The sequence below is a fragment of the Episyrphus balteatus genome, chromosome 3 (assembly GCF_945859705.1).
Source record: "Episyrphus balteatus chromosome 3, idEpiBalt1.1, whole genome shotgun sequence".
NCBI classification, from domain to species: Eukaryota; Metazoa; Arthropoda; class Insecta; order Diptera; family Syrphidae; genus Episyrphus; species Episyrphus balteatus.
In genome coordinates, this window is record NC_079136.1 from 85,830,343 (window position 1) to 85,852,133 (window position 21,791).

Sequence of the window (21,791 nt, forward strand, 5' to 3'; positions counted from 1 at the left end):
ACAAAAAAAAAAAATGCACGACTGGGGTCGCACTCGCACGTACTTGCTCTTATGCTAAAAGTAACTCTAATGTTAAAGCATTTTATTCAAGAAACGCCGTTTTAAATTATGATTTACAAAAAACTAAGTATGCCATTTTATTACTTGCATAAAAAGGTATTTTTAGAAAAAAAATTTCCAAAATCGTTTTTTAAAAAAATAATTTTTTATATATAAAAAATTTCTAACATTTTTCAAAAAAAAAGTTGGTATGCCATTTTTAAGAAATAATTAATTTACACGTAAAAACGAAATTTAAAAATTTTTCACCAACCTGTTTTCAAAAAATTGATTTTTCAAAAAAAAAATTTTGAAATATTTTTTAAAAATCCAAAAATGCACTTTTTGAAAATTTTAATATTACTTTTATCTAAACGCTTTTGCATAAAAATTTTCGTTGAAATCGGGTTAGTTTTGTACGAGATATTCAGAAACCAAAAAAACCGTTCTATGACGGGTACCGTTAATAACGGTACAAAAAATATTTTTTTTTATTTCAAAAGTTGGCTCTTATGTGTAATACTACACATTAAAATTTTAATCAAAATCGTTAGAGCCGTTTTTGAAAAAAATTAACTTTTCTATTTCCGTTATATGGCAGGTACCGTTAGTTTTGGTCATAAAAAAAAAATTTCAATTTCCCCTCTAGGGAATCACCAAAAACTGCTTTGAAGAAAATCACTTCACTCGTTTAGGCTGTAGGTCGAGGTATATACAGACAGACAGACAGACAGAATTGCCGGACCCACTTTTTTGGCATTCTCCATCATCGTAATGTCAGGTAAAATTGTTATCTCGAGTTCAATTTTTTTTTACGAATCCTTTACTCGCAAGTAAAAAATTAAGAAAAGCAAATCCAACAATCCAAAAGCAAATCCAGCAACCCAAAATCAAATCCTAAACTGCTTATATAGATACAAGTTTTCCTAATAATTCAAAAAGTGGAGATAGCCTAGCCTAGTAAATAAGGTGAATGTCTTTTAAGTTTACCTACCTAGGTTCGAATCTGAAGGGAAATTGAGATTGTTTTTTTTTTTTTTTACATTACCAGAATACAAAAATAAAATGCACGACTGGTCGCACGTACTTGCTCTTGTAGTTCAAAGTATCGTTATCTAAAATAGCTATTATAAATTTAAGATTTTGTTAAGTGTCAAGAAAAAAAAATCAAAAAAAAAAAAATTGCAAGTTAAAAAAATTTAAAAAAAATTTTCAAAAACTTTTTAAATTTTTTTTTATATTTGACACTTCAAAACTATGTCTGTAAATTTTAAATAAAATTGACTTATGCTTTGATGAAATATATGAACTTAAAAAATATGTCGATTTTTGAAAAACGGCAGCGCCATATTTCCGTTCTCCGCATTTTTTGAGAAAAACTAAAAACGCAGTTTTGTTAGAATCAATAAGTCTATTACGTATACCAAATTTAATCGTAATCGTTAGAGCCGTTTTCGAGAAATTTGAAATACCTCGAAAACGTTATATGGGAGATATGCCTTAAAATGGAGATATTAAAAAGATAAAAAAAAAACGGGTCTAGGGAATTACCCAAAAATCATCTATACCAAGTTTCAAGCAAATCCATCCATCCGTTTAGGCCCTAGCTCGATGTAAAGATGGACGCACAGACGCACACACGCACAGACCGACGGACGGCATGACGAAAACCACTTTTTTGATCTTCTCCATAATCGTAATGTTGGTTTTGATTAAAACTTCAATTTTTTTTTTCTACACGAAACCAATACTTGCCCTATAGAGCAAGTAAAAAAAAATTGTTTGATTTTTTGGACCATTTTAAAAATATTCTGGCAACGCTGGATAGAGCTTAAAGTGACCTTTTTTTGATATACTTGATGAATTTGTAGGAATTTTTTAAAAATCCATGCCGTGCAAATGATTGTTGGCACCAAAAAGTCTCGAAGGTACTATTGACAGGTACGCTGCCGCGGGGGCTTTCGATACACAGTTGTTACCTTTGTCGAAACTATGAAAGATCTACCAATCCTTTTTTATTTAAAATGGTGACTCCAACATTCTACATGCGGGCATATTTTAGATTCTGGCATAACTGTTCTTACTCAATGAAACAAAATTCAAAAATTTTAAAAACAATATCTAAAAAGTACTAAATTACCATAGACCGTTCATTATGCTATAATTGGATCTTGTCAAATTTCCTTTTTGTTTTGTAAAATGAAATGACTGTTTGCCAAATATCGTCGATTGACTTTAGTGTGTCAGTTTACTTGTTATCGGTCCCTCTATTCACTGCGTCAATCCCAATCCTCCATCTGTTGCCTAGAGGCCTAAAATATCATTTTTTGTTGCACGAGTTTCCATAAGATTGCATGTGTTTCCAAAACTTTGAAGCCGTTTTTCTCAAAACTACAATTTTGCAAGTCACTATAAACATAAAATAATAAAAAAATTCAATGTTCAACAAAATTGACTATTTCAAATACTTATTTTGACCTGAATTTTGTAAAATAAAAAGTAAACAACTTTTTGGATTCAAGTGTGCCAAATTTCAGTTATTTTCGTCTAGATTTGATATCTCCAGCAAAACAAAATAGATAGTTTTGCTCAAAAATCCATAAGACTTTGTGGCCTTTAACGAAAATTTTTCGGAAGAATTCTGTGTTCTTAGAAAAAAGTTTTGAACAAAAAGTAATAAAAATAATTAGTTTTACTCTAGTAATTTTCTTTGAATTTGAAACTTAAATGCTTACAATTTAAAGTTTTCAGTGCCAAGAAATTTTACAATTGATCATGAATTAGTATTAATAAACTGTCACGATTCAGGGGCCCCCAAAAATTGTGGGCCCTATAGCCTGACCCACCAGGCTCATGTCTAAAGACGTCACTTACACAAGAAATGATTAAGTTCCTACTTCTTTAAAAAAAAAATACCAGTTTTCTCTTTTATCAGTTTGATATTTGCTGAAAACATCTCATAAAATATAATTTGAATTTAATTTACTACATTTAGCTCTGGCTACCTACTCTTACAAATAGGTGCTCTTTAAATTATTTCAGAGCGAAACATATTCAGCACTTTGTTTATTATTATTTTGTATTATTCATTTGTACCAACACGTCTACGTTTCTCATTAAAAAAAATTAAGATTCGCCAAGAAAGAGAACACAAATCACAAATCTGTTAAATACAAAACAAGATTATATTCATCCAGTCAGTCTCAAGATCAAGCGGTGTATTCAGCTCGGTTTCTTTTGTTTTATATATTTTGTTATCTGTGTGCTGCTGGTCAAGATTACAAATTTCATTTTATTAATTTTTGCGTGTTTGTAATTTTAAATAGTATTTATAAATATTAAGAATGGATTACAAAACTTAAAATGCCAACAAATAATTATTATAAACTTATTCTATTAATAGTAGTCATAGTTAATTTGGTGAGTTACGGTAAGTAAACGCTGAATCAAGAACGAGTATTTTTGTATTAAAATGTGACTCAATTCATAATAATTTAATCTTTGATTGGAATTTCCATATCAATGACGAAGAGAGAGAAAAAAAAAAAAAACAACAACATAAAAATCCCAAAATAATAAAACTGATTACTGCGTCTAGGATCATGTTGTACTGACATCGAATGGGCTTGTGATTCTGGTCAATGTATCGCTTCGGATGAACTTTGCGATGGGAATATAGACTGTAAAGATAAATCAGATGAAACAGTGGATGTGTGCATTCAAGAAAGTTGTCCATCATTTGCTTTTCGATGTGCTTATGGCGCTTGTGTAGCTGGATCAGCTGAATGCAATGGCATCAAGGAATGCGCCGATAATTCAGATGAAGCAAGTTCCTTGTGTCCAGATGACTTAAATACAAGACAATCAAATTGCGGGTAAGTTTTGATTTAAAACGGGGATCCACATGAATGTGGAATATGCATTAAGTGGATTTTTGTTTTGTTGTTGTCCTGAAACTGGATATATCATGCCGGTTTATCCACTTGTATTTCTTTCGAAAACAAAAAGTCTCCTAACTTAAACTTCCGTTAACAACGCATTGAATATGGGTGCTAGGATTAAATTTAAAAAAGATACTTTTAGATTTAACATAAATTATTATTTAAAAAGTTATTCAATATTAAATGTCGAAAATGTCGGAGGAAGCTATCAAAAAAAGTATATATATAAGGCTTGTAGGTCTTGAAATTCCTTAAAATAAAGTTCTGACACTTTTTACTTGCGATACACAAAAAATGATGGAGAATACCAAAAAAGTGGGTCCGGCCCAAATAGATAAAATACTTTTATTCAAAAACGGCTTTAACGATTTCGATTTAAATTTTTATGTGTGTATAATATAGTATAAGATCCAACTCTTGAAATAAAAAATATTTTTTGTACCATTATTATAGGTACCTACATATATGCCATAGAAGGGTTTTTTTTTATTAATGAATTTCTCGTTTAAATAATGGTTATAAATAAAAATTTTAAAATCACATTTTTGGATTAAAAAAAAAATAGGTAGGTACCTATTTAAACTTTTTTTTAAGAGCCAATTTTTTATTATCCAGATAAACCCCAGTTAAGGCTTATTCCTACGAATAAAAGTTTTTTTTTTATATTGAAATTTAATTTTTTGATAGTCTGACGAATGAAAAATCAGGGCTAAATATGTAAACTTTTTGTAAACCGGTTGATAAATTTTAATGAAATTTTATTTTCATGTGTTAAATAATATTTTCTTAAAAAAGGCATACCAACATTTTTTTTGAAAAATGTTAGAAAATTTTTTATGTACAAAAATACGATTTTCTATTTGCTTTCTAAAAATTTTTATGGAAGAATTCATTTGACAAACTTGGTTTTGTGTAAAAGATTTTATTTAAAACGATGTTTAATTAATTGGAGGGCTAAAAGCTGAAGTGAACCAAGTAACAAAAAATGAAGATGAAGCTATAACGAGTTAAAGTAAATACGCTACCATTGAATTGGAGAACACTTTTCTTGAACAAATGACAATTTGAAGCGAAACACTTTTCGACCAAACTAATGACAAATCGTAATAGTTAAACCCTGCGCAAGTTTTGGTACTAGATTTGAATTTTTTATTTTTTTTTTTTTTATTTGGTCCGTTACAGCTGTGATACCTCCAATTATAAAATCTTGTTCAGTATAAAAGCTTAAACGCTAGAGTTACTGTTATCATAAGAGCAAGTTCGTGTGGCCCAGTCGTGCATTTTTATTTTCGATTTTAAAATGTATCAAATTTCGAAAATGACGCTTTTTCGCATGAAACTCTTAAATGAACTATCAAAAAGTTGACTTTGAGAAACTTGTAGATTAAACTGGAGAACAAAATTACACTTTTTTTGTGTTATGAAGTTTCTCAACTGGTTCTTACTATTTCGGTATCGCTGATTTCAAATCTGCCCTCAGGGTTTTTTTTTTTTTTTTTCTAGCAATTCTACATAGTTTGGGATTATAAAGTAGCAAATAATCTATTATTGAGATAGAGATTTTATAACGGGAAAATCTAAAAAACGCGATTTGATAGAAAAAATTCCGTTTAACACACAAAACCTCTCGAAAAATATAATTTTATTTCTAAAACGAAACCACTGTAAACTATGGAAATTCTGAAAAAAAGTGAATAATCGATTATTGAGATTCTATAACGGGAATATCTAAAAAAACGCAATTTGATAGAAAAATTATGATTTCGGATTCGAATCCAGCAAACCTTGATCTTAATCTTATATGTATAATAAACAAAGTAACCTGGCAGTCGGTTCTCGGACTTTAAAGCATTTAAGTTTATTATATGCCCTCAAAACTCAAAAACGATAAATTTTCTTTATTAATAGAGATGAGCAATTTCAATGCACTTCTGGCCAATGCATCAGTCTGGATGTCGCGTGTGATGGTCGGTCTGACTGTTCGGATCAATCTGACGAAACGGTAGAAGCATGTGCATCATTTAATTGTCCAACATTTGCATTTCGTTGCGGATATGGTGCATGTATTGAATTGGGTAAAAAATGTAACGGAATTCCAGATTGCAGGGATGGATCAGATGAAACATTAAAGCTTTGTGGCGAAACAATGACCGTGACACCTACAAATCCTTGGCTAACAAAACCAACAAAACCAACGAAAAGGTAAGAAAAAAACATACTTTAAGTAAACTTCAATGATACAAAATTTAATTTTGTATGTTAGACCACCACAAATACCGCCCACAAAACCACCAGAGACAGGATGCATGGCACCGAATATTCCAAACTCAGTGCTTAAATATGAAAATGAACCAACAAAGATTATTAGATCAGGAGAAAATATACCTGATAAAACATCATTGGTGTATAATTGTCTTCCGGGTTATGTTCGAGAAGGACCTCAATTTAATTTGTGTTTCAATTCAAGATGGTATTCTTCTTTTCATGCTAATTGTGTCAGTAAGTATTAAGTTCCTACCTCAAAACAAAAATGTTACATCTTTTTTAATCTTTCCTTGTTTTTTTTTTTTTTTCTTTTAGAATATTGTTCACATCGAAATCTTAAAGGTGTTACATTTAGAGCAGAGTGTTACTATAAGGATACAACTGTAGCATGTGATGATCGAATCAGACCTGGAACTGTTGCAAAACTTAGCTGTCAACAAAAGTACAGAAAACCAGATATAAATCCTCCGGATAGTTTAGTTTGCCAAGACGATGGAGGTTGGGATTATGAACCGTTCCGTTGTGAGCCAGTTTGTGGTCAAGAACTATTGTTAACTACTGCATTTTCTGTAAATGGCATTGATACCAATATAACATACGTCCCATGGCATGTTGGAATATATCACTTTCATGATGGAAGAAGATTTAAGCATGCATGTGGCGCTACTATTATCAGTGCTAAAGTTGTTATTTCAGGTAAGATAATGGTAGAGTTTCCAGAACATCTCTTTTAAAGAGAACATGTTCTCTTTTTCAACTTTGATCTTTTTTACACTCTCTTTTTTCATAAAATTCTTTTTTTGTTCTCTTTTTTCCAAATATCCTCTTTTAGTCTCTTTTTTTATTTGCCTACGTAGTTTTTCCAAAATATTACGGTTCTTTTTCCTTTGACTACATTTTTGTTTATTTTAATCAATTTATTTACTTTCCAACAAGTTTAATTTTTGTTGTTTGTACCTTTTGTCAAAAATTTACTTCTGCGATGTGAAGTCGACTTTTTTAAACCGATTGTAAAAAATCAGTTAGTAAAAAAAATGTCGTCACAAATATATTGTTAGAAGGTAGTACCCACTTCTATCTTACTCATCATAACACTTTGTGGATCCGAGATTTGGGCTTGTGATAAGTTTTAAAAAAAACCAAATATTCTGGTCGACTTTTGTGAAGTTAAGATTTCAAAATTTATTTCTATGGTGATGGTAACCAACCTTCATGCACCAAGATTAAATTAACTGAGAGAATATTTAATTTTTTTATCGTTTTACAAGGAAGTCCTGTTTGATCAGCTGATCATGTTTCCAACATTCCATACTTGAATCGGTGATTGTTAAAACAACATAAGGAACATTTTTATTTTTTTTTTCAGGAGAGACAAAAAACTCTGTATTTTTGACGACGCGGCCGCATTGACAATTTTAGCTTTAAATTCGGTTTAGAGGCCTTGTTGAGAGTTGAAACTAACTAAAAGTTTTAAAAAAATATCATAATATAAATCAAAGAAGATTTAACAAAAAATAAATATTTTTTATATGTTGTTTTAACACCCAACGTTTTGTTGGGAGTCAAACCCGCTTAATTACTTGGAAATAATGTTGTTTACATCCAAAGTGTTAGCAAATTTAATGGAAACGAATAAAAGACCATTATAATTCAGCAATTTTATTAATACATACATTAAAAAACAAGAACATTAAACAAAAAGGCGAAAGTGGACGTTCCACGGCCAGCAATGAATTTGTTATTTTTTGACGTAGTTAAGTTTTACTAATATTGTGCAAAAGTTTTATCCTTGTGACGTAGGTACTTCAAAATAGAATAAAATGCATTTTTGCATTTCGCACTTTTTATTGATTGTCTCATTGATGTAATTTTAATGTTTATTTGAAGTGAAAAATATGATGGTTTGTAATTTTCCCTGACTTTAAAGACCTTGATCTTGAATATCAAACCAATAGAACCCAAACTAGAAGCCTTTAAGACAAGATTTACGAATTTTTTTTTTTTTTAGTTTGCATTTTCAATTCTTTGCTGGTATTAATAGCTTGAAAACTGTAGAACAAAATTTCGAAACTAATGGCTCAGTTAAAATAACAGAACATCATATTTTATATTCAAAATAAAAATTAAATTCAATATGTCCTTCACACATTGCAAGATGCATTACCAATACTAATATTGCAATATCTTACATTCTTAATCCAAATGCAGTGAAAATTCATAGTAAAACTTTTTCCTAAGATATATTTTTTTTCATTTGATACCAATTTTATTTATAAACAAGAACATTTTGAAAGATGCAATTCCATTCGAATGACCGCGAACAACTGACTGACACTAAATCATCGAAAAACTGTAAGAAACAATAGTTTACTTACTTCGTTTTTCCAGCGTTGAATGTAAAAAAAAACAAATTAATATGAAGTACTTAAGGTGTTTTAACGCTCAATTTCAAAATTGGCAGAAGCGATATGTTGTTTTAGCACTCAATGCGTATTTTAACCTCGAAATTTTATATGATCCAAATATCAAATCATGTTGGTTTTGCTCTCAACGCCAGGGATGCCATTCTAGCGACTTTGTCGCTAGATCTAGCGACATTTCAACTTCTTCCGCGACAAAAAATATTTTGATGTCGCTAGATTATTTCTAGCGACTTTTCTAGCGACTTTTGAAGCCAATCATTTCTGAGATCTGAGATCTTAAAGCAGTGGACAAATATTTATTTTGTGCAATGGAAAGAACTGCATGATAGTTTTAAATTTTTGGGAGAAGTTTCAAAGTACAAAGATGAAGACGATGTCAATACTTATCAAGAATTATTTGAGCTAGCTGGAACTGTGATGTCACTTCCCCATTCTAATGCTGAAGTTGAGCGCATTTTTAGTACGATGAACCTTGTGAAAAATAAAATCAGAAATAAATTGTCAACAAAAAATTTAAATTCTATTATTCTTATTCGAAATCAGCTTAAATTACTTAACAAAAACTGTCATACCTATAAACTACCAGAAATCGTTTTAAAAACAAATGTATTTAAAAATAATTCTGTTGTTCTTGCAACTGAGAATATTGAAGAAATCGATAGTGATATTTGTATGTGTAATACTAAGTATTTTATTCCAAAAGATTTAAGAATTATCTAGATATCTAAATACCTATTAACAATGAGACTGAATTTTTTTTGTTTTACCTTTATTTGTTTTTTGTCTCTAGCCCTAAGTTTGTTTGTTAAATAACTTTGAATTTTTGAAAAAAAAATTAAGTTATTTAAAAATAAATTTTTGTTGAGCTTTATTTTACAATTTTTTTCTAGCGACTTCTAGCGACTTTTTGTCTCCAGAATTTCGCATAATCTAGCGACTTTTAGGGGTTGGCCTAGCGACTTTTCATTTCAGCTTGTGGCAACACTGCTCAACGCTAGGTCTACCCATAAGCAATGCAAAACAGTTATAAAAGTGGTTTCAAAAAATTTGCCACTTATGTTGGTGGGTGGGCGAAAAAGTGGGCTGGGTGTGAAAATTCATGGTCTTTTAGGATTTCTGTCAAAATTAGACGTCCTATCGAAAAAAGGCAAATGCTTATTTTTAACCAAGTTTTGTTAAAATCCAACTATTTTTGTAAAAGATAAAAATAAAAAACCAAAAAATCGTATTTTTGCATTTTTTTCAAGGTTATAGGTTTTTTTTGAGGTTATAGAAAAAAATTGTTCGAGTAAAAGTTGTAGACATTTATACTACCTACAACTTTTGCATTTGTCTTTTTTCGATAGGACGTCTAATTTTAACAGAAATCGTAAAACACCATGATTTTTGAAACCCACCCCACTTTTTCGCCCACCCACCCCCTTTAACCCAATTTTTTTGTGGGCAATTTATTTTTCCCCTTTTATATACCATTTATCCTAAATTTTCCCACCACCCTTATGCTGTTAATAATTTGTTCAACTTTTGCCTTCTGAAAACCGGGTTGGCACTGGTCTATATGGCAAACGTTCGTTTCGTTAACGTATAGGTATGGTCGCTATGTGTGCCTATCTTTTTCAAGCCAATACTTTGAAATGACCCATATTATTAGGTGTTCACATTCCCACGTGGAACCTGTTTCAATCCGTTTCAGAGTAGAAGTTCTTAGGCCGTGTGTGAATTGGGTTAAATATTTATCCTGGGATATTTCTGAGATGAAAATTTTTGGATTTATATCTCATTTTTTTTTCCTTATTTTTGTGACCTTTGACAAAACAGCAGAAATAAAAATGATAAAAACCTGAAAATTTTTAATGAAAATTAGAATAATCACCCCTATTTTGAGCTTTTTCATTCAATAATTAATTTTTAACGCACGCATCTTTTCTGGTACTACACGTCATTGAAGTGCTGTACAGCAGCACCGCCTGCAATTATTTCGTTTATTTCTTTGGGTTCCAGCATCTTCTACTGCCAGAGGCGTACGTTGAGCTCCCGAGGCCCTGGGGAAAAGCTATAGGTGGCCCCCACCTTGTTCTCTTTTTTTAAAGAAAATGTATCGAGTTTTTTACATAAATATTTTCTTATCGTATATACAAAATTTCTATTGAAAAGAAACAGATAGTCGACAAAACTTTAAAATTTTAAGAGAAACCAACATTGGAAATTTCCTGGGAAACTAAGTCTTTTCCTTGTGTCCCTTGTGGCTGCGGGTAACATAACTTGCTCATAGAAATTTCGTATTTGCAAACAACAATTTTTCATAGGCTTTATCCCTGCACTCGCATACAATTTTCATAGAACCAATAGATTGGATTTGGTCACCTAGTAAAACTCATCAAATCAGTGACTGCACTTCTGATAGCCCTTTGCATTTCATTTCTACATTTGGTCCTCAACTAAGCAGTGAATTTTTTAAAGAAATGAGGTTTATTTGTAATTGAAATTTATAAGAGAGTTTTCATAGATTTTTGAATTACCTCGATACATTTTATTAAATAATTACATTATTTAGATACTAGAAATCTTGATAAATTTTACAGCCTACTGTGTACTATAAATTTTAATTAATAATTTTTTTATCGCATAGCTGCTCACTGTTTTTGGGACTACGCTAATCAAAAGGCTTTTGATAAATCATTTTACGTTGTCGGAGCTGGAAAATACTATCGTGATTATTACAAAACAGAAACCAATGCAGTATTCAGAAATATATCGGAAATTGCTATTCCTAATGAGTAAGTTAAATAATAATTATAAAAATAAAATATTTTAATTGTTTAAATACAATTTTTTATTTTTATATTTTTAGCTTTGGAGATCTTGAAAACTACAAAAGTGACATAGCTGTTCTAGTATTAACAGAGTTTCTTCAATTTAGTCCATTTATTGCACCTGTTTGCATTGATTGGCAACAAGGAGCAGCTAAATCTATACCAAGCAATGTTTATGGCAGAATTCCAGGCTGGGGAATAGATAACAGTGGAGGTCAAAGTGATACACTCAAAACTATTGATGTTCCATCGAGTAGTTATTCAGACTGTAGAGCAGCAGTTGGAGCTGAATTGGCCAATGCTGTGCCAAATGATAAATTTTGTGTTATCAATACATCGGGTTCGGTTGTGTGCCAAGGTGATAGTGGAGGTGGTTTTATAGAGAGAAAAGTTATAAGAGGAAGATATGTTAGTTATTTGTGGGGCGTTGTTAGTGGCGGAGTGCCACAATATAATAAATGTTCGGATTATCAATTTGTAACATATACAAATATTCAATATTACGAAAGTCTTATTACGTCGCGGATGAACACAAATCGCCCGAAATAAAAACCAAAACTATTTTCAAAAAAAATGTACTGATTATCTAATTTAAGAAAAAATAAATATAAGATAAAAATGTTGTTTGTTTTTTAAAATTTAATTTTATTACTGAGATTGTTTTTAGGCCTTAAACTATGAGAAGAAACACCCATAATATTTTTCAAAACAGAAAATTTTAGTCTTGGTAAGTAAAAGAAGAAATAGAGTTATTTTTGTTCCTACAAAATTTATTCCAAAAACCCTCTGTACAAACTCCGAAAACTATTTCATACCAAGCTTGTGATGTGAGTAAACTCATCTGTTTAGGATGTAGTTCCATATAAAGATAGACAGACTAGGTGCGACTTTTTTTTAGAATTTTAAAAACTTGCTCTATTATTGTTTTTAAAAACGTGTACAAAGTTTACAAAGCTGAACTTAAAACGAGGGATATTTTTATTTAAATTCATGGTTTCTGATTTCCAGAATTTAATAGAATTGAGTTCCGAGAAAGTTATTGAGGAATAAAGGTTGGATCTGCGGACAAATTTTTTGAAATTCATGACGTAGAAGAATTTTGGCATTCTATCGAGTTTTGTATAAATGGTGCAGAATTAATTATTTTTGAAAACTCCTTATAGCAATGCCGCAGCTGAAAGAGTATTTTTCAAACTGGAACTGATAAAAAATAAACTTAAAAAATAGATTAAATGTAAACACTTTGCAATTTCCTTGAAGTGAGTCCTTAATTTAATAAAACCAAGACAAAATCATGAAAATTGGGTATACCAAAGTAATTGTAGATAATATAAAGACTTACAACATGTAATCAACTCATTTTTTTTTAAACCTCAAAAATATTGAGAAAAACGCAAAAATACAATTTTTTGTTTTATTTTTTTTTTATCTTTTACAAAAATTGTTGGATTTTAACAAAACGTGATCAACTTTATAATGTTTTTTATCTATTTTAAATTTTTTTTTTGTAAAATATAAATTTTTGGAATTTTGATGAATTAAATTTGAAATTTTTCAATCAAAAATGTTACAAAAAAATTTTTGATTTTTGAAAAGTTTGGAATGCAGTTATTTAGATTAAAACATTTTATTTAAAACTGTGTAGAAAACAACACTTTTATTTCAGAAAATATTGAAAAAAATTGACAAAAAAAAATGTTTAATAGTCTATTTAATAGACCGGAGCTCCAGAGCAAAAATAGAACAAATTCGTTCAAGAGGTTTTATTGCTGATTATGATTTCTTGGCATAAAAGAATACTCCAGCCAAAAGTGCTAATTAATCCATTGGTGCATTTCTGAGAAAACGGCAACACTGGTCGGTTTTCAGTTTTTTTGATTTAACTTAAAAAACAAGCCTAACTTTGAAATGGTTTTAAGACACTTTTCATAGCAAATTAATTTTCTGTCAAGTTAAGATGGTTAAAAAATTTATAAAATTATTTTTGACTAAAATTCTAACCTAAAATCAAATAAAGAAAAGTTAAAAAATTGACGATTTTATTTTTTTATGTAACTTTGTACTTATGAAATAAAGTAGAGGTAAAATCCTTTTATAATATGTAATTTTTAATTTAGCAAATTAGCACTTATTCTGAACTTTTGTCTTTTTTAGTTAAAAGCAAGTTTTTAAAACTCGATAAAATCGTATTAATTGGTATTTTTTAGACTTTTAAACTAAACATACTTCGAGGGATTGATTTAATATAAACTAACTAAAGCCGTGTTTTATTGGTACTCAGTATTTTACTGAGTAAACAGTTTATGCTGTAAGCAACAACAATTGATTGCTTTTATTTATTTATTAATAATCCTTATTGTTGAAGGGTCAAAAATGTATAAGTTTAGAAAAAAATTATCTCTTTAAAATAAAAAATAAAAAACTTTTGTTTATCCTTAGCAATCTTTTGTTGTTGTTTCCCGTGTGAAATTTTACTGAGCTAAGTACTGAGTTACCAATAAAACACGGCTTAAATATGATAAACAAAAAAATTTATTTGCATCGTTATTTATGGCCTAGTGTGCAATTTTTTGTAAGTGCATTTTTATAAATATGGATTGAATGGATGGACGGAGAGCCATTAGCTTTGGTCTATTTCATAGAGGAACATTTAATACCAACTCCTTTACTGTTTTCAATGGCCTGAAAAAAAAATTCTTGTAAAACCAGCGACCAACAAAAAGTTTGTTTTGAAAAATGAAAAAATACTCAAATGAGTTTTAAACAAAATAGCCCAGGCAAATTAGTACCTAAATCAAATTTCATTTTTCGAGGGACAAATTTGTATATCCTTATGTATGTCCTTATGTATGTCCTTATCGTAAAAGTGATTTTTTTGGGATTATAAGACATCGGGAACAGGCGCCATCTTGGTAAAGAGGTCGGTAACGTTTCATAACTTCATTTTTACTCATGTAAACCAAAAATGTCCAAGGACAGACTTATTCACAATAAAATTATCTAAAAAATGATATACAAATGGATTCCGTGAGTTAGTTAAATTCAATTTTATAGTCGGTCAAAGTCAGGGTTCTTCTCGCAAGGTTAGGACAATATGACATTTTTTCAAATATCTAAAGAACTTTTGATTTGTTTGGGATTTTCTTCAAAAATGAATTATAACACTTTTAATTATCTATAAAATGAGCCTTTTATCGTAACCGTAACCATCATAATGTATAAGCAATCTAACGACGAAGTTCACATTGTACTAGTTAAAAGTGAGAAAATAGCAAGTTTACTTCTATTAGGCCGAGCAAATTTTGGAAGTGGAGGTATAACCAAATATAAGTAAACACTTTTTTAACTATATGCGTCTAAATATCGAATTCAAAGTTTGGAATCTTTAATGTTAAGCTTTATATGGTTTTCGAGGGGTTAAATAAATTGAGTTTTCCAATTAATGTGAATAAGCTAAAGTGACACTATTTTAAATTCTAAATAACTGATGCTCTGTCATTTTTCCTAAGCTTGAACACCTCAAGCTCAGCGATAAGTATGACTGAAGATATAGGCTGTGTAAGCCGTTATGTTTTCGAAACTATTGTGTTTAATTTTTTGTTTGTTTATTTGAATTTTTGAAATCCCAAATATGCTCAGTTAAAAAATCGTATATTATGACTTCGACGTTTGGTTGCTTCTGCAATGTGATAGTTACACAAACAATAAAGGGCTCTTTTTATAGATAATTAAAAGTGCTATAATTCATTCTTGAAGAAAATCCCAAACAAATTAAAAGCTCTTCAGATATTTGAAAAAAATGTCATATTGTCCTAACCTTGCGGGAAGAACCCGGAATTTGACCGACTATAAAATTGAATTTAAGTAACTCACGGAATTCATTTGTATATCATTTTTTAGATAATTTCATTTTGAATAAGTCTGTCCTTGGACATTTTTGTTTTAAATGAGTAAAAATTTAGGTATGAAATAAAAACGGCAACGACCTCTTTTTCAAGATGGCGGCTGTTCCCGATGTCCTATCATCCCAAAAAATTCACTTTTACGAAAAGGACCAAACACGTTCCATGAAAAAAATTTGTCCCGCGAAAAATGCAATTTGATTTACTAATTTGCCTGGGATATTTTGTTTACACGAGTTGTTTGAGTATTTTTTCGTTTTTCAAGGCAAACTTTTCGTTGGTAGCTGATTTTACAAGAATTGTTTTTCAGGCCATTGAAAACAGTAAAAGAGTTTGTAGTAAATGTTCCTCTATGCAATAGACCAAAGCTAATGGCTCTCCGTCCATCCATTCGATCCATATTTATAAAAATGCACATACAAAAATTTGCACACAAGGCCATAACGATGCAAAATAATTTTTTTTGTTTATCATATTTAGTTTATATTAAATCAATCCCTCGTAGTATGTTTACTTTAAAAGTCTAAAAGTTACCAATTAATTCGATTTTATCGAGTTTTAAAAACTTGCTTTTAACTAAAAGAGTCAAAAATTTAGAAAAAGTGCTAATTTTTGAATAGATACATTTATGTTGTTCCTTGACAAAAAAAATTAAAAATTGCATATTTTCAAAGGATTTTACCTCTACTTTATTTCATTAGTTCAAAGTTTGGACGCTAAATACACAAAATGCCCCTTGATTTAGTAAAAAAAAAAAAAAATAAAATCGTCAATTTTTTCACTTTTTTTTTTTTGATTTTAAGTTAGAATTTTAGTCAAAAATAATTTTTAAAATTTTTTAACCATCTTAACTTGACAGAAAATTTAATTTGCTATGAAAAGTGTCTTTGAACCATTTCGAAGCTAGGCTTGGTTTTCGAGCTAAATCGAAAAAACTGAAAACCGACCAGTGTTGCCATTTTCTCAGAAATGCACCAATGGATTTAGTAGCACTTTTGGCTCGAGTATTCTTTTATGCCAAGGAATCATAAGCAGCAATAAAAACTCTTGAACGAATTTGTTCTATTTTTGCTCTGGAGCTCCGGTCTATTAAATAGACTATATCTAATAATGATTTTCAAAAAATTAGTCTTCATTGAAAGATACATAGACCTTTTTTTAAAACTTATATTTGAATTTCACAATGCAAAGCAAACTGTGGAGGCTATAAAAACGAGGTTTGTGAAATTGAAAAGCATTTAAAAAGCTACAAATTTGGACGTCAGCCAAACCTATTGGTTTTAATCATTTCAGATTTCATCCGCTTACTTTATACCTATTTATTTTTTGCGGAGAATGTTATAATATAACTCAAAAAACCAGCATTTAAATAGGTTCTATTACTAAGTTTCTTACACCTAGCTTATCTCTATACATTATTATACTAAGCAAAGTGATACTAAAAAGTAGATAGCGACAATCTTAAACGACACATAAATCTCTGTCTATAAAAAATGATTGTCACATAATATAAATAAAAAAACCCAATATGAAAAGGATCGGTATGACACAACGTCGCACAGTGGTTCCCAGATGGAAAAAACCCAAAAAAGTGAAACAGTTTTTTCAATTTTTTTGATTTGGTTTTTTGATTAAAAATATATTTAAATACAGAATGCAATCAATTTTAATTTTTTGCATAGCCTGGGTCCCGAGTATACTTAGCTCAAACTAGATTCTTTAAAATTTTGGAAATTTCGTTCTTTTTTTCTGCAACTTTTGATGAATTTTTTTTTTAGAATTGAGCTTTTTTTTAAAAAAAAAAAAGTATGTAGTGTTGTTAATGGTATATTTGTCTTTAAGTCTACATTTACATTGAATTTGCTTTTGAATCAGAAAAACCAGAATATTATATGAAGAAACCTCTAGAGCGAATAGTTTTTACTCTTTGTCGGCCTATAAAAAAAAGCTCCACGATGCTCCACGTTCATTTTAGTATTAATTTATAGCTAATGATATATACTATTTATGGTGTTAAAACAAATGACCCATATTGACCCATTCTCCTGTAAGAGCTTCTTCAGTGTAGCAATGCGTTTCACTCAAACAGCACTTGAAATTGGCTTCTGGTATTACCGTTTCTAATTTAACGGCTTTTTTTTGTAAAATGAAGTGGTTTACATTATAAGAGGTCTATGTAGCCATCACTGATAAACCAAAAAATAAAGAAAAATCAAAAATTTTCAAAAAAAGGTATAAATTTAACTTTTTTTTGAAAACTTTTAATTTTCTTTGGTTTATCTAAAATTTAAACGGTATGTTTTAATAAAATGTTGAAATAAACTCAAACGAATTTAATTTTGCTCATAACACTGTGATAGTTTTTAGAACTTTTTTTTTGCAACAGAGCGGAGACACATCGATTCTAGTTAATTCGAGTATGCTGAATTCAGTAGTAGCAACCGTTTTGAAAGTTTGGCTCAAGTTTTCGAGAAATTTCGAAAATAAAATCTTAGGTCGGGACTATTAAAATACTGATAATTTCGAATAATTAAGTTTTTTTAAACAGTTTTTAGTTTAGAGAAAAGCTATTCCTGTATATAGCTATATGTTTAACACTATTCCAACCTAGATTGTGATGTTTCGGTCGCTTACAAACATTTTATAAACAAAAACTTCACTTTTTCATGTTTTTTTTTTATTTTGTTGACTTTCAAAGCCTTTAATATGGAGGCAATTTGAGTTTAACATTGATTCGGGATATTTTATATTATTTAAATAGCATATCATTCCAAAAATGAATAAAATACTGCAAACCTGAAAAAGTTCACTAGTGAAAATTAGTCTATTAAGCTACGGAAATGTATTAAATAACACTGGTAAGCAAAATTAAACTTTTTTTTTGCCACAAGAACCAAAATATACTTTTCTGAAGGTGAAAGGGGTGCTGAACTCGAATCCGAAGCCATACATATTTATTTGGCTTCCTTTTTTTTAAATATTACAGTTATAAAAGGGAAAAACCGTTATTTTGACTGCTTTTAACCCGACATGATGTAAGTATATAAGAACGTTTTTTGTTTTTCCAAAAACTGTTTAATTCATTAATTTATTTTCTGATATCATGGTATAAGAAGACAAGGTATGATCATTAGAGCCGCCATCTTACAAAATGGGGTAATAAGGTTTTGACGTTTGGCATTTGGCAAAGTCAAAAGCAACAACAATTTCCAAGACAAATTTGTTTACAACAAAAATTTCAATGGGCTGGGCTGTCAAAACCTTAAGTAGCCATAAGTTTTGACAGTTCTCAATACTGAGTTTTTTCTAATGATCATACCTTCTCTTCTTATACCATGTTCTGATATATCTTAAGCTTAAGCTGAAAATCCAAAAACTATCTTAATTTAATCTTAAGTTCAGGTTTTGATACATTTCCGTAGCTTAGTAGGCTGATTTTCACTAGTGAACTTTTTCAGATTTGCAGTATTTTATTCATTTTTGGAATGATATGATATTTAAATAATATAAAATATCCCGAATCAATGTTAAACTCAAATTGCCTCCATATTAAAGGCTTTGAAAGTCAACAAAATAAAAAAAACATGAAAAAGTGAAGTTTTTGTTTATAAAATGTTTTTTAAGCGACCGAAACATCACAATCTAGGTTGGAATAGTGTTAAACATATAGCTATATACAGGAATAGCTTTTCTCTAAACTAAAAACTGTTTAAAAAAACTTAATTATTCGAAATTATCAGTATTTTAATAGTCCCAACCTAAGATTTTATTTTCGAAATATCTCGAAAACTTGAGCCAAACTTTCAAAACGGTTGCCACCACTGAATTCAGCATACTCGAATTAACTAGAATCGATGTGTCTCGCTTCTGTTGCAAAATCGAACTATCACAGTGTAATTAACCATAGTTATAAAATAGCGGCACATTTTCTCAGAAACCGTTAAAAGGCCTATTTTGATAGCTTTTCTAAAATGATCTCAAATGTAAGAAAACATTTTTTTTAACAAAGTAAACTTAATTTATTTGTAGAGAATTAAATGAAGTTTTCAAATATATATCCTTAAATTCTCTGTAAGGTGATCCGTTGTTGAGATATTGATAGTCAAAGTCAAAACTATGGTTTTTGGTTTGCATTCTAAAAAAAATTGTAGAAGTTTGAAACAAAAAGAATTTTAAAGGCTTGGCCACACCGGAGGGTATGCGGATAGCGGTAACGATATTTGTACTAAAAAAATTCCACACCTGAACGTTGATGTGCCAGTTTGGAATTTTTTTCATACAAGTACCCTCACCGCTACCCGTACCGCTACCGCATACCCTCCAGTGTGGCCAAGCCTTAAAGCCAAATAAATAGCCTTTCTAAAAATGATAATCATTTTTTCGCAAAAAATGTTCCCAATTTTTTTAGAGAAAATTTGGAAAATTTTTGTATTTGAATAGTTCCAGATCTAGTTATTTTACCATCAGAAATAAAATATTCAGTTTTTAAATCCTAAAACTAGACGAATGTAGCTTTCACATGCTTTTTGTTTTGTAATGATACGATCATTTTTTACTGAGATACAGCCTATCGAAAATCACTAAAAAAAATCACAATTTTTTGGGCTAGTAAGTAATAGAGCTGTAGCAAATCGTATGTATTCGTTACTAAAATGCGGGTATTCACTTCAGTAACGAGTAACGAAACGTTACTTTCTAAACAGTATCGTTACTCGTATGTTTCGTTACTGGGTACTGAAGTAACGAAACATACGAAACGATACGAAATGAAGTGATACACTCAATTTGTCGCATTTCCCATCTCGTGTCGGTATCGTAACCATAGTCAGAATGTTAACTGTAGAATTATCTGGAGTTTACTTTTGTCTCGATTAAAACAGTAGTGCCAAGGTTCAATAATCATTGTGTTATCGATAATTTATACAGAAATATCAAAAGAGACGTTTTTGTATTTTCTTTATTTGGCCGAAATATGCATATCCACGACGCAACCAATCTGTTTATGGCCTTGGTGTTAATGGTATTGATATTTAGCTTAAGAATGTACAAAAGTTTTTTGGTTTTTCAAAAAATTAGTTTATTTTCGGTGCAAAATTTTCAACACAAAAGAGCAGAGAAAACGAGGTTTGAAAATCACTCTCAATAGAAAAAATAAATGAAAAATTATTCGACATGGTTGTATTGAAGTGTTAATATTTCGAGATCTGCGCGTTGCACTTTTGAAATAAAGGTCTCTAAAGAATTGTGATAAGATTACTGAAAGAATAAAAACACAAAATTAACAAAGTTTTGCCTAAAAATTTGGAAAAAAATCAAAAAAGTTTCCACGTTTGATTAAAAAAAAAAAACGAAAAAAATTCAATATAGCTACCTTTAAACTCTTATTACATGAGAATGCCGCAACCAATTTTAATGTTTATGACCTTAAAATGTAGCTTAGATTATAGAAATTGTTATTTGTTTTTTCAAAAAAAAAATTTTTACACCCTTATACCAATGTACGAAACATACTTAAAATACCAAACATGCGAAACGTATCAAATACATAAAATATACGAAATGTACGAAATACACGAAGCATGCGAAAGTAACGAAAGTAACAAAACAAGCGAAACACACGAAACATACGAAATATGCGAAAAATGCGAAACATACGAAAGTAACGAGTAACGATATTATTGATGCGGGTACTAGTATCAAAAGTAACGTATACATGCGGGTACTCATTTTGTCGTTACTTTTACAGCCCTAGTAAGTAAGTAGTAAGGTGCTATAATAATTCTGAAACTTTTTAGTTATTTGCTTTCTCAAAACTTTAATTAATTTAATTAAGTTTTAAAAGTATAAGAGAAATTCAAATCACAAAAAAAACAAGAAAAGGAAACAAAAATAATGAATATACTCGTATTAATCAATACAACTTTTGAAAAAATGAGTAATTTTAAAGTACGACTCACAATTTTTAGATCACGATGAGAATTCGTTTTATTTAATTTATATAACAAATTTCAATCAAATCGGTCCACCCGTTCAGTTTTTATAGGTTTTTTCCACTTCCTCCATAGAAGGGAACCACTGTGCGTCGCACAGTGGGACGACCCATAGCAATAAATTAAAAAAATCAAATATAACTGCGGTAATTTTTGATTGGTATGTCATCCCAAATAAATTTAGGTTCTAATTGCATCAAAATTATTTGCATTGTTCAATTAGTTCAAAAGTTATAGAGCGCCAAACATTGTCTAGTTGAATTTTTTTTCGTGCTAAAAAATCAGGTTGTAATTTGTATTACACCCAAAATTTTTTAGGGGATACAAAATTAATTTAATAATGGAAACACTCATCAAGGTATATATAAATTAATATTTAACTACAAACAAATTTTTGTTTTTGTGTGTGTTTTTATTC

The 21,791-nt window shown here is 29.8% G+C and overlaps 1 protein-coding gene across 1 annotated transcript; it reads left to right on the plus strand.

The window, feature by feature from the left end:
- Positions 1-3,194: 3,194 nt before the first annotated feature.
- Positions 3,195-12,082, plus strand: LOC129915782 (modular serine protease-like). The gene is made up of 7 exons (XM_055995458.1): positions 3,195-3,469; positions 3,638-3,914; positions 5,889-6,182; positions 6,244-6,479; positions 6,561-6,941; positions 11,298-11,445; positions 11,520-12,082. The coding sequence occupies exons 1-7, from the start codon at positions 3,403-3,405 to the stop codon at positions 12,028-12,030; spliced, it is 1,914 nt and encodes a 637-aa protein (XP_055851433.1). The 5' UTR covers positions 3,195-3,402; the 3' UTR covers positions 12,031-12,082.
- The last annotated feature ends 9,709 nt before the right edge of the window (positions 12,083-21,791 follow it).